The sequence below is a fragment of the Mytilus edulis genome, chromosome 9 (assembly GCF_963676685.1).
Source record: "Mytilus edulis chromosome 9, xbMytEdul2.2, whole genome shotgun sequence".
In the NCBI taxonomy this organism is placed as follows: Eukaryota; Metazoa; Mollusca; class Bivalvia; order Mytilida; family Mytilidae; genus Mytilus; species Mytilus edulis.
In genome coordinates, this window is record NC_092352.1 from 57,419,159 (window position 1) to 57,433,514 (window position 14,356).

Consider the following 14,356-nt stretch of genomic DNA (forward strand, 5'->3'; position numbering starts at 1 on the left):
ATTCGAAGAAAAAAATAGCGTGGGAGGTTTGTTGCATGATCATTATTCATTGAAAAATTGATTGAAAATGTAAGAAGCAAATTTGATAGGACAACTTAAGAATTAAGTTAAAAAAAAACGAGTAGCCAACTGTTTTTAGATATTATTGAGTGTTCGGTGTTATATGTCGGCTTATGTCTAGAAATCAATCGACTTGTCACAACCTGCTATTATCTCTTCTCCACATGGAAAATCATGCTTTTAAATATCTTGGTTCGGTGCACTTTTCTTTTTCAAATAATTGTTTTTTATCATGAACATGCAGGTGTAAATTTCAGTAAAATCAATACGTTTGCAGAAAGTAGAAATACAATATCAATGCAATGAAAGATGCTGACATGACACTTTTAAGTATAATGTTTAAGAAAGAGAGATTAGTTCTGAAATTACAACTGTCTGAAGAATTGTCGTCTCGTCTTAAAGAAATAAATAGCCATCCAGTCTGCGTAATTTGTTCATTTTTATCCTTCAGCAAAACAATTAATACTATGTGTCTTGTCCGTCTGTAAAGTATGGCCGTGTGAAGTGTCCGTCGGGTTTGCAAAGCCATAGAAAAGCACAATACAAATCGTTAAGACAGTGCGCAAAAGGAAAAGGTATTTTGATATTATCTCAAAGATTGTTACCAAAGTATAATGAGAGGCACGTATAACTAAATTTGTATTTGAAAAAGTTCGAAAATGAAAAGAAGAAAAAAAGAGGTGGGACCACCGCGGCTAAAAGGATGGAAGAAGGAAGAGAACACGTATTATTTTTGAGGTTCATAGCCTATCTCTTCTTAAATTGTTACTTAGTAATTTGGGCAGATTTCGTGTTCTGAAAAGTTAGAAATTCAAACACAGAATGGGAACAATAAATCAATGTAGGGGATTAATCTAGATGTACAGGACCCAGATACAAAGAAAAACACGAACCTTTTTTCATTACTACTATTATATTTGTACTATGAAGTCAATTAATTCCATTTTTTTTTTTAACTTTTTGTAGTACATACATGACTTAGTTGAAGTAAATAGTCACATTCACAGCTGTGAATGGATAGCAGAATGTCAGTAGCGATGTTATGAAAGTTGTAAATAAAGCTAAATATGTCGCTACTGTCATATCTGGAACTTTTCATAATTATCGCATGTTTCATCATTTTTTTTTTGGCGTGAGTGACTGTGGAGTTTGAGATATGAAAAATGACAGAGAGGCAGAAGTATTTGGTTTAATTTTTTTAACTGACAAGCTAAAAATATGAAATGAAGTAATATTTATTATTGTTAAAATTTACAGGTCTCTAATGATTATCAATCAATTTATTGATATAACTGCATTAATGGCTATGTTCTCGAACATTGTGTATGATCCATTTGGGACAACGAGTAAAAGTATCAAATGCATATGAGTAGTGAAGAAAATGTTATTGGTAGAATTAATGAAACCATACGGACCTGAGGGGGAGATCGAGATGCCAGTGCAGACTTTCGGATTTCATTTTTTTGTATTGTGACGTACAAGTCATGCTTAGTAGATACGGATTCGTAAACCAATGGATGTTAGCATGTACGTTTGAAATGTTCAGTTTCCCATGCTTTAGTCACATTACTTCAAAGAATTGTTTAAAACACAATTTTGTCTGATATTGCAGTGATTTAAGTATTTTCAATATCAATTTTGTATTGTATGCTATAAGTATAAACGCATTATTTATAATATTTGAGATTGTAAGTGAACAAAACACATGCACTTTTTTTTGTTGGAAATGTTCTTTTGTATAGGAGGTTAATACATGTATATATTTATAGGAAGATGTGGTACAAGTGCCAATGAGACAACTCTCCATTCAAATAACAATTTATAAAAGTAAACCATTATAGGTCAATGTACGGCCTTCAACACGGAGCCTTGGCTCATGCTTGTTTGTAATTTGTAGTGATTTTGTGAGAGTTGTGTCCCTTTGTTAAATAATGTAATTTTGTCTTTTAATGTAATATTTCTTTTCCTGAATGAACATCGTGTGTGTTGCTTTCAAGTAAATGATAGTTAAAAGTCATCTATATGCCCCTAATGTTCGTAATAACGATGGTAACCAACATTCTTTATAGAAATAGGGATTTTACGACACTTGACATACAGACGTCATACATGTATACATGTAACAATCACTTTTGGCTGGTGGTATTATATACTGTTATATTGAGACTACACAGTAACAGAAAAGCGAAGTTTAGGAACTCAAAACATTGACCAAACCATAGCACAGCGGGTTGTCATTGATCTTTAATTTAAGTGGAACTAATCAGGCCGTTTGTTTTCACTTCGAGTTGGTTTTGTAATATGTACTTTGCTAGTTAGTTGTTGAATGTCGTACGGTTATTGGTAGTTGTTATAACCTTGATCTTTGGTCTTTATTTGTAGCCACATTGACATGCAATCATACCACATCTTTATATACTTTTATAATGCATGTTTAAAACAATCTCTGCCATTTAAGCAATTTTCCTACTGTTTCGTTATATTTCGAATTATATAGTATCTTCCCACTTCGGTTTACCAACAATAAAAACTTATTTATCCTAACGAGTCACCCACACTTTATTGGTATTTATTATATATGGCATGGCACAACAGTCGCATGGGGCCATTGTTATTTGAGTAATGGCAGATATTGCGTGAGGCAGAACATATCTATTAGAGTGATAAAAACACTGTACGATAAAATGCAAGCTGCATAAAGGTCACGAATGTAAAATAGTTAGACATATATATCGGTGTAGTTCAATTATCTATTCAATGCGTGTTTCGAAAAATTAATACATACAAATGTAACTATTCTAATGTGCAAACGCAACATTCGCTTTTTTCGTCAAAAACAACAACACACTTGCAAGTAAAATTGAGCATAATTTTCTATACTAAATTGTTAGTGATCAAGTGAGGATTTGATTTTCGAAATGTCAAAAAGATAAGAGTAGTTGTATGAGTGCCTATGAGACAACTCTTCATCGAAGTCACAATTTGTAAAAAGTAAACAATAAAAGGTCAGCACAGCTGTCAACACGGAGCCTTGGCTCACACCTAACAGCAAGCTACATGAATAAAGGGCCCCAAAAATTACTAGTGTAAAATCATTCAAACAGAAAACCAACAGTCTAAATAAAAAAAAAGAACCAAGACACTTATGAACCACATCAACAAACGACAACCACTGAATATCAGGAACCTGACTTAGGACAGATGCAAACAATGCATGCTACATAGAATTAATAAATTGCTCTTTGGATGTGCAAAAGCAACAGTCGCTCTTTTCGTCAAAAATAACAACTCAAAACTTGCAAGAAAAGTTAATAGTAAGTTAATACAGTAAATTGTTGGTGCTCAAGTAAGGACTCTCATCGTAAGATTTGATTTTCGAAATGACAAATAAAATCGCATGCACAGCACAAAAGTGTTTATAACATAAAGTACCAGAAAGTACTTGATTTTTGAATTCCTCAGAAAATTAACTTCCTACTTCGTAAGTAATTTTCCCTAACGTTTAACATTTTCGTTTTACACCTATCCCTTAGTTAATCTGACGTTTTTAGCTTCATTTTTCTGTCAAAACATGAAAATATTAAGCTAAATAAAAGATGTATAGATAATCTTAAGAAGTAAACTGTAAATATATTTTTATAGATGCCACGGATAACCTATTTTAATTTGAATTTAAGATCTGTAGGGATACCATGTTTTTTTTTATGAACTGGTTTATTTAAGATTTTATGTCATTGCATTTTACTATAGCAGTAAGCACTAATAAAATGATCACCAAAATGTATCCTATTTCCCGTGGGAAACTGTGCAAAAAAACTGTTTAGGAATGTTCACGTAGTAGATATAACTCCATTTTCCTGTGGTAAACTATGCGTAGGCAAAAGATATGTTTGGAAACGTACACGTTATTAAAATTCGAAACAGTGATGAAGTCCTCCTTGCTACGATTCTTTGATACTTCAATCGGCAAACCTCGGGTGATTCCGCTTCTCTTCATCTAGATGGAGATACGGAATTGGCCGAGTTGTGACGATTGATTTATACTTTTTAAAAAAGCGAGGAAAAGTATCCACTGTTTCGGAGTTTTACACTCTTTAATGATAACACTTTTTAAAATGGCACACCTTTGCACTTCAAAACAATAACAAGTTGTCGTCTGCTGAAAGTTTCAACAATCACTACATGATATTAGGTTCCAGTTCTAATTTAGACAAAAAAATATTTTACAACCAAACAGTAATAATTTTGGGTATTAACTGTTAAGGGAGGTCATGATTGTTTATTAAACTGACAAAACAATTTCGATTTTTTCTTTGTATGGTATTTGCTGTTTTCACCTTCGTAATGAGTGTTTTATAGCATGCATACAATTTGTAATTGTATGTTTACCAAATTGATCTCAAAAAGATCCATTAAATTTCAAAAAATATATATATTGTTTGTCTGTTATACAAAAAAAAATTTTATTACATCATAGTAATTAAAAAAACAATTATAAAACAGTTTGTAATGAACTCAATCTTTGTTGTGCGCATGCACTAAAATCGACATCGTACATCTTTATGTGTATACTGTCACAATCTGAGCTACTACAGTTGTTTGTCTTTAATATTACTGATTACGGTTATTGCATATATACATGCGATTGCCAATTTGGATGCCCAAAATGCACTTAAATATATGTCTTTAAAATGATACTCCAGGGAACTGTTACGTCGTTTAGACAGTGGTAAGTTTTATTTCGAAAAGTAAAAACCTCTAACAATGATGGAGAGCTAGTACAATTGTAAAAGGCGGCAATTATAATTATAAATTTTTGACGGTTTTTTTTTTTATGTGCGTTGCAGTGAAAGCAAACACCATATAACATGTTAGATTATTTCAAACTTTTGTTATTTATGGAAGTCAATTATATTTCTGCTTGATCTGCAACGAATTTATCGTTTCCTCATTCGTTTGAAGTCTGACTCGGCATATATTTATTGGAAGGCTGTCAACTACTCTACAGAAATATTTACGTGTTCGTTTCCGTCATCGACTTTTATGAAATGTCAAGGGAATTTTTTCCATTTACTTGTATTGTTAATGACAAATCGGTCTTCAGATTATAAACGAATATATGTCTTTCTAAAAGTTTTGTCAACTTTCATCATCTTGTTACTAAGAATAAACCTTTATATAGATTTCAAAAGAGAGAAATTATAATTTATCATAACATAAAAGAACAACAGCGTTCGCTGCCAGTTACATGTACTATATTTAGGGTAGATTGGATAAATTCACAAAATCACGCTACGTACAGGAATATCTATAATTATCTTCATCCGTTCTTAGATTCCTATATACAACGCATTTGTTTTGTTATTACGATTTTTACATGCTATCTTTTGACATGTTAAACTAATTGTGTTTTTCTGTTTGTTTAGCATGGTAAAATATTCCTAGCTCTCCAGATTTAATTGACCTATTCCCACTACAAATGAATACAATATTAGAATCGAATCTCTACGAATAAAAGTCTGAATGGTTTTATCTTGATTTATTCATTCATGCTGAGACATGCGTTGAATCTACAGAATTGTCTGTTACGTTTGTCTCATTTGCGAGAATGTCACAAAAACATAAACAAAAACAAAAAAAGTAATTAAAACAGAATAAGATGTGGTTTGATAGCCAATGAGACAACTCTCAACCAGAGACCTAATGACGTAGAATTAAATCAACTATAGGTCAAGACAAGACCTTCAACAATGTTTTGTTTGACAAATACCACATATAAAGCCTAGAAAGTCATTGAAAGAACAAGGGTAAAATAATTCAAACTATAAAACTAACAGCCTGATTTTTTATCACAACAATCAATGAAAAACAAATAACAACCACTAAATTAAATGCTCTTGACTTAGAACATGCCCTATTACACAATGTTGACAGGTTCAAACGTGTCTGGGGGCATCCAACCTTCTTCTATACAGTCGTATACTAGTACAACTTAAGAGCTAACTATAAAAACAAGTCAAAAGGGCTGAAACCATAAGAACGCTACAACGTACAAAGTTACTTAAGGATGTTCGCTTGTCATGCTTTGGAATTTTTGTCAGATTTTCGGAATCCTCTGATTTTAACCATTTGAGTGCATTACAAAATAAGCCCATTGACCCCCATTTTTCTTTTTATAAATCTTTTACATGTATAATTATAAGCCATCTATAAAAAATCTAATAACATCCTTGTTATTTTTCAATAGTTTTTGAGCACTTAAACTTATCAATGGTAAAGCTATGAAAAATCAAGAGAGAACATTTTCCCGCCAAAATTTCAATGGCTAATATCTCGAAAACAAGCACAGTGATCAATATATTTTGTTTGCTCTTTTGGTTCCTTTAATAATCCCCTTTCAATATAAAAAGCTTGTTATTTTGAAACTGAGTAGCAAACCTCCTTAAGATCAATTCTGGTATGTCTGTGTTTAGAGCTAATTTCAAAATGCTTGAAGAGTAACACTTTGGCTGGCTTGCATGCTTTGTTTGTATAAACGTTAGCTCAATCGTCGTAATAAGAATTGACATCTTCAAATAATATAGATAGACAGTTTAACCTGTATATAAATATTATATTTGAATTTGATTGAATCTTGTCAAATTACAATTGTACGATATACAAAGAAAACAAGTCATCTAACCAAAGTCTTACTCTACATGCATTAGGAAATTAGCTCTAAGTACATATGCTTTATTGATGCGGTTTCTATATTGGAATACTGTAAAGACATCTGTACATAGACGGTTGGATACCGTATGGTGAACTCTTAAAGATTAGTATTAGATCTATTTTATATCGGTTAGTGTTTGTCAATCCTTTTATTGGTATGTCAATTCTGTGGTATGAAATAAGGATAATTTATGGGGTACAAGTATGATTGCCAATGTGACAACTATCTATCTATTTCCAACTGAAGCGGGTGTAAGCAAGTATACAAGCTATAGGTTTCCATACGGCCTCCAACAATGAGCAAACCAATTGAGTGTAGTAAGCTATAAAAGGCCTCACTATGACAAAATGATAAAAAGTTATCTCAATTTTAATTATTACTTTGGATTGTATATGAACGAGGGCTTTATGCCATTTTAATTGTTTAGGACATATTTAATAAAAAATTTCAGTAAACTGAGTTTGTTAGAAATCCCTCTTTCAATCCTTTAACTTCTAAATTTACTTTTTTCTTTGGTGCAATATCAGATTATTATAATCATAATTTGAAATGTATGTTGTCGTTCCTGAGTACTCTAGCATGACTAGAGATACGCAAAGGTTTCAAAGTTCACGCGGTAATTGGAGATGAATTAATTTACGTACGCGTATACAACTAACTCCAGTCTTTTATCTCTACGATCATTACAAAAATGGCAAGCTACTAAAGATTTACCAATAAGGTTAGAATTAAGTCTGTCTTAAGGTCGAACAATATTCTGGGCACTCTGGTTTATTCGCTTAGAAAATTATACCCTCATATTTAACGAATACAAATGAACAAATAAATTTAAAAAAAACTTTAATACAAAGGCATCTGATTTTTTTTCATAGTGCACAATTTACCGCCATATTTTACGAAATGACATTCAGCTCCAACAAATAAACAAATACATAAAATATATAATACCTTCATTTTTTTCTTAGTGCGTTTAAGTATTGCCTTGGGACTTAATACTATTTGTTACAGTTGATTGAAGAATGGTATGCAGATGATTTTTTCATCGACTGTGTTGTTATTGAACAGCATCATCACTGGTGTCAACGTGATAATCGAAACTGCAATTACGAGCATCCCAATATGGTGTTTGAGAAATAAAAAATCTTGACATCTTGAATCTTGACGCAAACTCAGGTAAATTTTATATGGCCAATTTCTCCACGTTAACAACTTACTTTCAGATTTATATCATAACAAGAAACACCTACATAATCATGGTCCGCCATATTGGGATGATCGGAATTGCAGTTACAATCACCACGTTGACACCAGTGATCATGCAAAAGAAGACTCTTATGTTCGTTTTGTTTTTATTAGTTTAAGACACTCTTAAGGTCAAGTGTTATTTTCCAAACGTAGTTGCTAATGAAGTTTACGAATCTGTTCGCAATTGCCTACTTAAAAATGGAGAGTTATTCCAAAACGTAGATGAATCTTATATTTGTTTTATGAACAGTTCGAGACACTCTTAAGGTCAAGTGTTATTTTTCAAACGTAGTTCCCAATGATTCTATTTGTAATTGCCTTATTTTGTTCTTTATAAGTTTAGAAATAAGAAATCGTATTAATGAGTTTACCGTTTCCGTGGAAGTATACTTAACTTCATAAACGCATTGAATCCATAAAGTCAATGTTTCAAATCAATGTCACATTTAAGGGTATTGAGACATTGTGATAAATGGTACCATTTATGAGATTATAGCAAAATAAATGAATATTTTATTCGTCTTATTTAATAGGTTGCCAAACTATTTACAAAAAAATGACACGTTATTTAAACATAGTAAACAAAAAAAGTTAACAACATGGCAGTGGTTTAAGTGGGTCATCATCTATCAACACTAAGGTTGTGAGTTCGAACCCCGCACATGGTACGTGCGCTAGACTCTCAACTTAATTTACAAGTATTACAAGTTTGTTCTTTTTTTCGCCACATGGTTGTGGTATTCTGAAAGTTGTCCGTAATGCAATGATTTGCTAGCATTTTAAGAAAAAAAGGTAACTGATCCGAAATGATAAGTTTGTATTTGGATCGGTAACATGTTTTGCTTATGTGTTTTTTGTTTTCTTTTCAATTCCAATGAGTAGTTCAATATTGTCCAAATGGAAGATTTTGAATTTGTTTATTTGATATCTTTTTTTATCCTGCAATTGACCTTTCTCCTGAACAAATACAGGGTGACAGATGGCATGGAACGATAAAAGTAAAATATACGTTCACAGTCTGCTGGTATCCCGCTTCTGTCATGAGCGAACGTAATATGCTCAAATTACTGTTTACATCACAGTTCAATTTGGAATTGCGGTTTTCTATAAAGTCGTGCTGATTTGGGGGAAAATACATATTTTAACTCAATGAAACACTGCAGGATTAAAATTATATTTAAACAGAGTAGACAACTACATTGTATAAACGGCTATACGAGCTTTTCTTCTGTTTTTCAGTACAAATACATTTCATATCTTCCTAGAAACCACCCACCAGTAACACTCGAGTAAACTAAAAAAAATGTTCTTGTCGTGAAAGACTATAATTTGAACGTTATGTCATTTCTAAACTCAGTTTTTTTTTAAACTAAGGCTTTTCTACCTCAGGAAAAGATTACCTTAGCTGTATTTGGCAAAACTTTTAGGAATTTTCGGACCTCAATGTTTTTCAATTTCGTACTCTATTTAGCCTTTTAACATTTTTTCATTCGAGCGTCACTGGTGAGTCTTTTGTAGACGGAACGCGCGTCTGACGTAAAGATAAAACTTTAATCCTGGTATCTATGAGTGTATTTAGAAGATGTTATCATGAAACTCATGTGGACTTTGAACTAGAAAGTAATTATTTACAACACATATCTGTGTGCGCCGGTGATTGACAGCACTTTTAGCTACCACGGCAATACCATGGTGGACATTTTTTGTCGTAAAATTAGGAAGCCATAGTACCTTGAAAGATCCCCGATTTTGAACAAGAAGACTGGCTATCTTTGTCAATTAAAATCGTAGTCGAACACAACTCGAGACGAACGGGGTTCCAACTCTAAACCCCAGAGTTGACAAACCTAAAGAGATAACTGTATACATTATAGACTACAATTTATAAGACCTGTCGGTCACCGAGGCCTTAAAAATCAAAATGTGACTTAAAAACGTTGGTATTCCACTGGACTTCAAACGTCAATAAATTCCCGGAATTGTGTGTGTGTGGCGTATGACAAAGCTACTATTTAAAAACTATATGTGTTATTACATGAATTTAAGACGAGTACAATGTAGCTAATATCAAGTTTGCATTGCGTGTTCAATTTTATAGATAATATTTCCAATATCCTCCAAAACAATTTATTTATTCAGAATTCCACATGCGAAGTCTTTCAGGTGTGATGATTTGAATGCAATTAATGAAACTCAGTGAATCATAGGACGTTTCAGTGCAATACCATACATAAAAGAAGTAAAAACATAAAACAATCCATCGATTTTGTCATTTTGTCGACAATTTTTGAAATTAAGAAAAATGAGCAAAGACTTACCTTGAAATAGGACAAGTAAACACAAAATATAGTATCTCATAATGTATATCCTTATCCAAGTTCACAAATCATTTCTAAGAGTTAAAAGTAACAATTTTACAATTCATTTTTCAGTGTATAAAGTATTAGTACATTTTTCCGTGTTTCATAGCGCAACACCTGTCAATACGACAAAAGTCAACAATAAAATATTTTTCCAATTGAAAACCAATTCCTAGAGTTTTACTTCATTATTGATATTTGTTAAAAATCCTCGTGTGGTCGGAGCAGTATATAAAGCCTGTAGCAAATGAAAGCAAATATTTCAATATGTTCATATAATATAACGCTAACCGGACCCCAAATATCGTTAAGTGTAAATTACCAATAATTCAATAAAGATCTCGTTGTTGGTTAGTCAAAAGCGTATTTAAACGTTTCTTTATCATTTACATGCACTTGAATATATTTTTCTCTACACCTACGAACCGACTTAATTATTGGATTATCGGCCTATCAGTTTCAGCAATAATGACAGGTACTATATTGTTCATATTTGAAATTAACATTCAGTCAATATTTTAACTGATTGAAATCCAATCATGGCTACGGTCTGATGGGTAATGTATCTTTCAGGAGTGCGTGGAGCGGGTATCGTGTAGGGTTTACAACAAAACTCCATTTTATGACTTTGAATTCAGATTAGGCTTTATCTACAGCCGTAAGAATGTACTCGGAATATTATTGAATATGTTTTACAGCACTGCAGCTGGATAGATTCCATGCAGAGCAAAGATGAAAGAGCGATAAGTTAATCAGTTCTCAATAAATAAATGAACCATAGAACAGTGGTGGGTGTCACAATAATTATATATAATGAATAGAATGAAATCACATTTCTAGATACATGCAATATTTGTTTTCAATTTCCTTATCGATATTAATATCAGAATACAAAATAAATCGTCCCGTAACTCACGTTTAAGGGCATCATTTTCTTTTTATTCAGGGGAAACTACATTTCAAATCAATGGTAAAGGTAAATTAATTACCTGAGTGAAATTGACAACTTCGATGCATTTGTCAATAAAATTTGATAAATGTATCGATCGTTGCTATTTTCTGTTTTGAATGACACGATTTAAAGAAAGAGGATTGCGACGACTTTTTATGGAAATATCATTAGTATTAATATATTCAACAGCTTGCAAAACTTCTGTTGCGGTTGAGACAATTCCACAAAATAATGACACATATTAATGTGATTTTCTTCGTCGTATTTACTGGCTATGAATAAGTGAAATCGGTGAGAATAATATTTTTAAAATAGTATTGTTGTAATAACATTAACGGTACCAATTTTCCTGCACCAGATGTGCATTTCGACAATACATGTCTCTTCAGTGATGCTTGTGGCCAAAATATTTGAAATCCAAAGCTTATATAAAAGATGAAGAGCTATTATAATCCAAAAGGTTCAAAAAGTATAGCCAAATCCGTGAAAGGAATCAGAGCTTTGCATGAGGGAGATACATTCCTTAATTTATAATAATTTCTAACATTTTGTGACAGCAAATTTTAATAACACAAAAAAAAAATCCGTATTTTGTAAAGCTCTTCTTTAATTTCCTGAGAATCACAATATTTTCGCATTATCATTTCAAAGGTGCTCACTTTGAATAGATAAAATCTAAATTGAGAAATCGGTTTTATTTGTTTAATATGATTGATAATATTAAGACTTTGTTTAAAATAAGGAATATTTTTCACTTAGAATGGATGTAAAGTCTGTGAAATATGTCAATAAAAAAGTAAAATAACACAAAATACCGAACTCCGAGAATTCAAAATGGGAAGTCCATAATTCTGAATTATTCTAATACCTGCTTTCATCCGGAACCGATTCGTATATGACGTTTTCACCCGTTGTTTTAAGCCTTTTTACCTGAGGTGAAACCACTCAGCCTAGCCTCTTTTATTTATTAAATTTCCGTAAATATTCTCTGTTAAAGTAAGGGGATGCGTTATGGTTGACTAGGACACAACTATCTACAAAAGTTCAAATGAAGTGGGTGGAAGTAATTATAGGTACATGTACGGCCTTCAACAATGAGAGAAAAAAATATAATCTTCTATAAAAGGCCACGGCATGAAAAATATGTGTCATTGAATTCAATTGAGAAAACTAACGGGTTTATACAAAAACTAATATGACAGAAATTAACCGCCGACAACCACTGAATAAGTCTCCCGACTTGGGGCATGAACTTAAAGAATGTGTGCAGAGTTAAACATGTTTGTGAGCGTTCAACCATCTTTCTAACCTGGGGAAATGCTGTAATCGAACAATATAGAGGCGTAAAAATTCATTAGAACAACCTATAAAAATCAGTTGAAAAAAGGCTGAACTCATCAGATCGATACAAAGCAAAAACACATCTAACAAAAACACAGACTGGACTTGGCCAGGTATTTATCTATCTCTCATCCATAATATAACACAAAGTACAGATGCAAGAGAACTCGCAGATACTGAAAGTTAGTTCAAAGCGAGTACCAAAAAAAATGTATCTAGAGTTCAAATATTAATCATGTATATTGATATATACTCGATACGCTTTTAACTGCTCCCTTGAATCAACCCAATCTCGTAATGTCAGTTAATCCAAGCGATGTAATATAGATGTGTCTTATGTGGCACAATCGATCAATTCGTGTAAGCTTAATCATTTAATGTTGTATTTGTAGTTATTGAATCTACAATGGTACTGTAGTTCAACTATAAATTTAAACATACATATAATTTCAAATAACTTTTTAATAGTTTATGGGTAACTCTGGTCAAGTACTTGTCTTTATGCACATGTAATCTAAAGAAAACTTCAAAGAAAAAACTTAATAGATATAGGAAGATGTGGTGTGAGTCCCAATGAGACAACTCTCCATCCAAATAATTTAAAAAATAAACCATTATAGGTCAATGTACGGCCTTCAACACGGATTCTTGGCTCACAGCGAACAACAAGCTATAAAGGGCCTAAAATTACTAGTGTCAAACCATTCAAACGGGAAAACTAACTGTCTAATCTATATAAAATAAAAAACGAAAAACACGTATAAGTTACATAAACAAACGACAACTACTGTACATCAGATTCCTGACTTAGGACAGGTGCAAACATTTGCAGCGGATTTAAAACGTTTTAATGGATCCAAACCTTCTCCTCCCTTTTTCTGAAATAATAGCATAACATCACAACATTGAAAAACACACATTAAAATATCAATTGTCAGGCTTAAGGTTCCACTAAAGTCAAAATATAGGACACTTCATAAACATCTGCATTACATGTAACAGTATTCGTCCATACCAATTTTAAGCAAATTTAGTCGTCTTGCAGGCCTCAAGATTTTTTTGAAAATTTGGTGTTCACCCCAAGAACCGGTTTGGCCACAACATTACAATTTCAAGTTTATTTACAATTTACATAGTGTTTATATGTAAAGTATGTTTAAATGAACATATATTCTCATAGTGTATGACTTTATTCATTATAGGTTGACAAATACAGGCAAAGTTTAGATGAATTCGATTTTAAAACTATAAGAATTCTTATACACGGCTGGTAATCTACACACGCAGAACATTTGGTTCTGCAATGAAAACCGTGAGAGGATTTTCCGGTTGTGCTTGAGTGGAGTAATTGTCACCGCTTCAAAAGGTATGTACATTTCTAAATCGCAATTTTCTTATTCGACTGATCAAAATATTGAAAATCGGAGAATGCTATGCTGTGGTGATTACTTTAACGAAGAGATACATGTATCATTTACTGTTGTACGTGGAGTTGAACTCCTACAAAATCAGTTGCCGCACGAGAATTTGCCTAAAAAAGTGACATTTAGATTTTGAAATGGTTCTATTAACAGACCTACAAGTTCAAATTTACTTTTTATTCGGTCAATGGGTATGGATGTCGTTTTGGGCGGCGTGGACGCTGTCTGGAGTTGATAGACATCTTAATAAATCTAAAAACCTCAT

General features: G+C 32.3%; 1 protein-coding gene across 1 annotated transcript in view; it reads right to left on the bottom strand.

Moving 5' to 3' along the window:
- The window catches only part of LOC139488621 (proto-oncogene tyrosine-protein kinase receptor Ret-like), a 75,277-nt gene extending 64,113 nt beyond the window's left edge, over positions 1-11,164 (bottom strand). Inside the window, exon 1 of the mRNA XM_071274353.1 lies at positions 10,336-11,164. Within this exon, the coding sequence (XP_071130454.1) occupies positions 10,336-10,375 (40 nt within the window). The 5' untranslated portion in view covers positions 10,376-11,164. The remainder of the gene's footprint in view (positions 1-10,335) is intronic.
- Between the last annotated feature and the right edge of the window lie 3,192 nt (positions 11,165-14,356).